This window comes from Sitophilus oryzae, unplaced genomic scaffold, assembly GCF_002938485.1.
Source record: "Sitophilus oryzae breed Bouriz unplaced genomic scaffold, Soryzae_2.0 scaffold_170_pilon_pilon, whole genome shotgun sequence".
NCBI classification, from domain to species: domain Eukaryota; kingdom Metazoa; phylum Arthropoda; class Insecta; order Coleoptera; family Curculionidae; genus Sitophilus; species Sitophilus oryzae.
Window position 1 is genome coordinate 477549 of NW_022146402.1, and position 5623 is coordinate 483171.

A 5623-nucleotide genomic window follows, 5' to 3' on the forward strand; every position below is an offset into this window, starting at 1 on the left:
AAGTTACAACCAGGGTCAGACTGGCCATATAGTGAGAGTGGCGTTGGGTATATACCTGGTGTTTCTCAAAACTGGCTCGCTCCTATAATTTTTTTATTTTTTCAGATAAATAAACAAGATTTGGTATGTTAGTACATGACATAAATCAGAATCGATGGACATATTCAATTGTTTTCGATTATTTGATATTTCACCGGAAATGACTTGATTTTTAAATGGCATGCTCGATATTTTTTTACTTTATTATTTGAATAAAAGATTAAGGAAGGAGCATATCAAAAATCTTAGATTGACCGCGACGGGCTCCTAAAATGTCCGACTTAAATTCCGGTTTATCAATGCCGTTCTAATTTTATTTAAAACGTATAAAAATATGATGTAGGATAATAATTGTTGTTTTATTTTACGTTGTGAATAAATGTTGGTAGTTAAAATTGTTATAAAAATATACAATTCTAATAAAAATACATAAGTTATAGGGGAGATTGTCCCAGTGCCCGACACCTAAGCTCTTTCCCTTTTATTTTTTTGAAAAAAAGTCGATTACAAAAACTTAGACTGCCACTGATAAAAGAAAACTTAATTAATATATGGTAGTAAATTTAAACCGATATGAATTCATATAGACAGTGAAATTATAAATTTACGGCAGTACTGCTAATCACTTTGTAAAAAAAACTGTTCCCAGTACCGGACAATATATATTTTGAATATTAAACCAGATAAATAAATTTACAAAGCTTTTATTAGAACAGATAAACGGACAGATTACAAGAAATATTCTACTCTTACGAATTCATACTTCTTAATAAGTTAATGTATGCAATGGTCACAAACAAACTAAAGGATATTATCATTATCAGAAAGAACACTCTACATGAGCCCACCCATCACATCTTGAACATTGGACCCAGTCCTCCTCAAAAGTTTCACCGCAAATGATGCACTCGGTTTTGTTAGAAGCCTTTTCGTCTGTTTTCTTTTCTTCAGCTTCGTCTATTAGCGTTCGTTTAACAGATAGAAACTTTTCAGATTTGGTATTGATTTTGTGTTTTTCATTGTTTCTTCGACTCTATTTTGTTATACTTTGTTGCTTTGCTTTCTCCTGTTTTTTTAACTCAACCTGCTCTTTTACTTCTGCTTTGTCTTCAAGCATTTTGTTATATGGCGTAGAAGTTAATATTTCGCTTTTTTCTCCTTTCCTTTTCCTTGAAATTATTTTTCTCTGTAGATCATCAGTAACTGGAAAAATCTAACAGATGGCATTTTGGAAGGCTGTTGATGTGGAGGGAATTGCCTCATTGTCGACTGATTGAAAGAAGTTCATTGTTTTGTCGGTAAATGTGGAGATTTCCACTTTTTTCATTGTTAACTTCAGGTATGGCGGGAATCAACCCATCAATGGTTGAAGATGAAATATTTGTTTCTTTATTAGGAGATCGGGGCGTCAAACTTACGGTAAAACCACCAGAAGAAGTTAGAAGTTCCGTTGATTTACTTGTGGAAACGGAGGGAACTATTTTGTCAAATGAAGACTGGTTTAGAGATCCGAAGTTTAAGCTAGTAGAAGGGGTTAGTGAATGATTTTTAGGTTCATGGTTCTCTTGGTTGTCGGCTTCTAATATTTTCGTAGTGTTTGAAGCAGGAAGAAAATCTAGTTCTGTAAAGATATTTTTGTTTAAGGGATATATCCCTGTACATTGAAATGCAGATTGTGCCAATTCCATTCTACAAATTTTTGAAAATGCAATTCCAACTAAACCACTGATTTCTTGGACAGTTATTTTTAAGCCTAGTCTTCCGTATTTGCTCATCCAGACCTCACATGCTGCATTAAATGCACCTTTAAACGGTTTCATAATAGCTCTGTCCAAAGACTGCATTTTGTGTGTCGTGTGAGGGGGGAAAATTAGGATGTGAACGTGGTGTTCTTTTGCATATTTTTATATGCAACTTGCAGATCTTTATGTGTGCTATGGCCGTCCAATATTAAAAGAATTGGGTTTTCCTCAGTCGGATTAACTCGATCCACGAATGCATTTAACAATTTTAAAAATCCTTGGGCGGTTATCCATCCAGTTGGATGAGCGACAAAAATGCTTCCAACCGGTGCATCTTTCGTAAGTTTAACATCCATTCTTTCCCTTGGAAAAACAAATAAAGGTGGTATAAATTGGTCTCCTGCAGCATTTATACAAAGCATTACAGTTATATTTTTCCCTCTTTCACCAGATGTTAGTTTGCTGACCTGTTTTTTTCCCTTTAATAACAAAACTTTTAGTGCGTTAGAATGTACCACAGACACGCCGGTTTCATCGCAGTTAAAAATCCTACTTGGGGAAAAGGAATATTTCTTCATCAGGTTCTCCAGCTTCTCAAAAAAGGCCTCCACTTGTTGCTTGTTAAATCCTTGCGCTCTCTGAAGGCTAGTTGATTGGGCAGAACGCAACAAATATTCTGGATGCCGGTTTATAAACCCACGATAAAATTTATTTCCTGTTGTCTTTTTTGTTTTACTAAATTGATGCTGTAATTTGAAATGCTCAGCGAGATCATATGCTAACGTTAAAAATTCCTTTTTGTTGACTGGTAAAAAACGATTATCCAAATCCTTAAGGTGTCCCACTAGTTCATTTTCTAAGTCAACATTAAATGTATTTTCAAATCTTCCTAATGCAGGTGTCATTTTAACGGCATTTCCTTTTCGGAGAGTCGCGACCCTGTCTCCTAAAGAACTTTTAGGAACAGAGAAGTGGAACGCTGCCTCCCTAATGCTATATTTCCCTGACAGTACATGGTCCACAGCCTTTTTCATGCTCGTTTCATCCCACTTTCCCTTTTGTTTATTTGGCATGATTAATATGCCTGAAACAACAAATAATAGTAATAATGACGGCTATAATCTGCCTATTACGATCAATTATTTTTTGTCCGGTACTGGGCAATGCGACTGTCCGATACTGGGGAAATGTCAGCGAAAGTTAAAATACGCATTGAACATAACCATTGCCTGGAAACTTATATGATGAAATTTTGATAAAATAATTTAGTACTCACTAAAAACACGGTATGTCGCTAGTGGTAGGAAAAATAATTTTTAGAGGTTACTAGTTTATTTGGTTGCCTGTGATATGCATATACAGGGTGTTTCCTAATTAATCTAAAAAATAAAAAATCGTTAGGAAACGGCTTAAGGCGGGCTCTTAATAAGTATATTCATTTTTTTCTCGGCAACCGTTTGATGAACAAGAAAAACTCAAAAGATCAATTTTGTTGAAACAGGATGGCCAGTCAAGAAAAAAATGTATTTTCTTTAAAAAACCATATGTACCATTTATGTTAAGCAAAAAAACCATGTGTACCATTTATGTTAAGCAAAAAAATCGATTTTTTTTAATTTAACACCCTGTAGATCAGAAAGGAAGTACTTTAGACCTAATGGTTATATAAAAATTGTTTTAAGAACACGTGAGGAATCACACCACAATTTTTTAGACTAATTAGAAAACACCCTGTATATTGTCAACTTGACAATGATTGTTGATAAATCAAAAAATACCTTTTCTGTGAAAAAAGGCCCGATTTTCGCAAGAAAAATTTTGGTTTTTATTGAATTTGGGCCTGCGTCTGCAAATACCGGTATGTTTTTTAATATTCTATCTATCTAAATTTTAAATATCATTGTCAGAAATAGTTTTATTATTTATTAACTGTAAAAATGGTATACTGATAAGTTTTATCAAATATTGTGATTTACTTTCTACCTTGTAGTCAAAATGTATATTTAATAAACTGTAAAATATATATATTCTTATGTTTTATTAAAGTTACTCTGATATATTAATATATCAGTGTAACTTTAAAACTAAATCCTTTGAAATCAAATATAAACATAAAAAATATTTACAGCAGGAAAGGCGAAGGCGCTGGGTTAAAAGTAGTCTCTACTAAGAACACGCAGGGGCGCTTTGACCCAAAATTTTACTATTAAGTTTCATATCTATCTTAATAGAAGATTATTTTCTTTTATCTATGAACATAACCTAGAAGTAATTTCGTCCGTTTGCGCATGTGGTTATAGTCTCCAATAATGTAAGTTGTTATATAAGTTATTAGTGAACTACTAAACTTACCTTTACGTATTATAAAAGGGGCCTAAAGTTTAGTGGAATCACTTGAAAACACCCACGTAAACACTAAATCACAAATATCTCCACAACGACATGAAATAAATGGAAATGGCGCGAAATATGTAACGTACATATAGCGTTTTAACTGATTTTAATAGGGACTTACAGCCAATTCATATGGAAACGAGAAAATCAAAAGTGTCCGGTACTGGGAACTGTCCGGCGCTGGGGCAATCTCCCCTAATAATTATTTATAAATACAAACATCCGATACGCTACTGACGCAGGTAAGTCAAATTTTCGTATCTAAATTCTTTGACATCTAATCTTTGCCAAGTGGTAAATAAAAGCAAAAATGCAAGAAATATATAATTAGTTAATTTTAAGTGAATTTCATAAATGATCAGTTTACAACCACGTATGTATATTATATAGTCCCTTACTAGCGAAAAGTTATTCCATTATTTCACTCGATTTTTGACCGAGATCTACCGCACGCTACACAACCAACTATTTTACAGTCTTTTTCAATAAATCGCAATAGTGCCATCGCATATAGGGCTCTCTCCAGTAAGTATGATGTCAGAGCTTTGCGAAATGCGGGAAAGAATGAAAGCGACTTGATATTCAACGGCAGATGATTTTACATTTTTTGGCATTGTACAGTATTGAGCCTTTAACTAGTTCTGAGTTTGGGGTTGGCAGATGAAGATCGTACTCTAAAGATCATTCCTAAGTGGGTAGTTGTGAGATGGCCTTTCGGGAATAGCAGATATGTGCTTGCGGATTAAGCAAACGGATTCAAAAATGAATAAAGAAGAAAGAGTCGGTATTTTGAAATTTTTAAAGAAATTCTGGCAGTGAGTTCTACCGTTCAGTCCCAATAAATATCGAACTGCCCTCTTTTGAACTTTTAAAATACGATCAAATTTTGTTGCGCAGCAAGTACCCCAGAATGGAAGGGCATAACGAAGATGTGACTCAAAAAGGGCACAATAGGCTATTCTAGAGGTTGATATGTTAAGTTCCTTAGAAACTGATCTTAGCGCAAAACAGGCAGCGCTTAGTTTCTTTGATAAAGCTTCGCTGTGCCAGTCCCATTTTAACGAGTTGTCTACAACAAGTCCTAAGAATTTCATAGAGTCCACGAGTCAATAGTGGTGTTATTAAGTACAAAAGGTTATATAGTACTTTTATATGACCAAAGCTTTAGTTTTTGATAGGTTGAGGCATAGGAGATTAGAATCGCACCAAGATTTAATGGTGCCTAAGTCACTGAATATAGTATTATATAGTGCCGTAACATCTGGGCCGCTCGAAATGAAACTAGTATCGTCCCTAAAGAGGCAGATTTTACCGCTAATGTCTAGATTTGCAATGTCGTTGATAAACACTAGAAACAAAAGAGGGCCAGGTACTGAACCCTGAGGAACACCACATTCTATAAAATCTAAAATCATGTTTACTGCAAATTTTTTGAATCACACTGTATC

At 34.3% G+C, this 5623-nt stretch overlaps 1 protein-coding gene across 1 annotated transcript; it reads right to left on the reverse strand.

Annotated features, from left to right (window-relative positions):
• Positions 1-1909: 1909 nt before the first annotated feature.
• LOC115881255 lies at positions 1910-2854 on the reverse strand. The gene has a single exon (XM_030898672.1). It carries the CDS (start codon positions 2852-2854, stop codon positions 1910-1912), a length of 945 nt encoding a protein of 314 aa, XP_030754532.1.
• Between the last annotated feature and the right edge of the window lie 2769 nt (positions 2855-5623).

Bases quoted from the DNA above. Each gene is read 5' to 3' on its own strand.
- LOC115881255 (XM_030898672.1), bottom strand. From the start codon at position 2,854: ATGCCAAATAAACAAAAGGGAAAGTGGGATGAAACGAGCATGAAAAAG.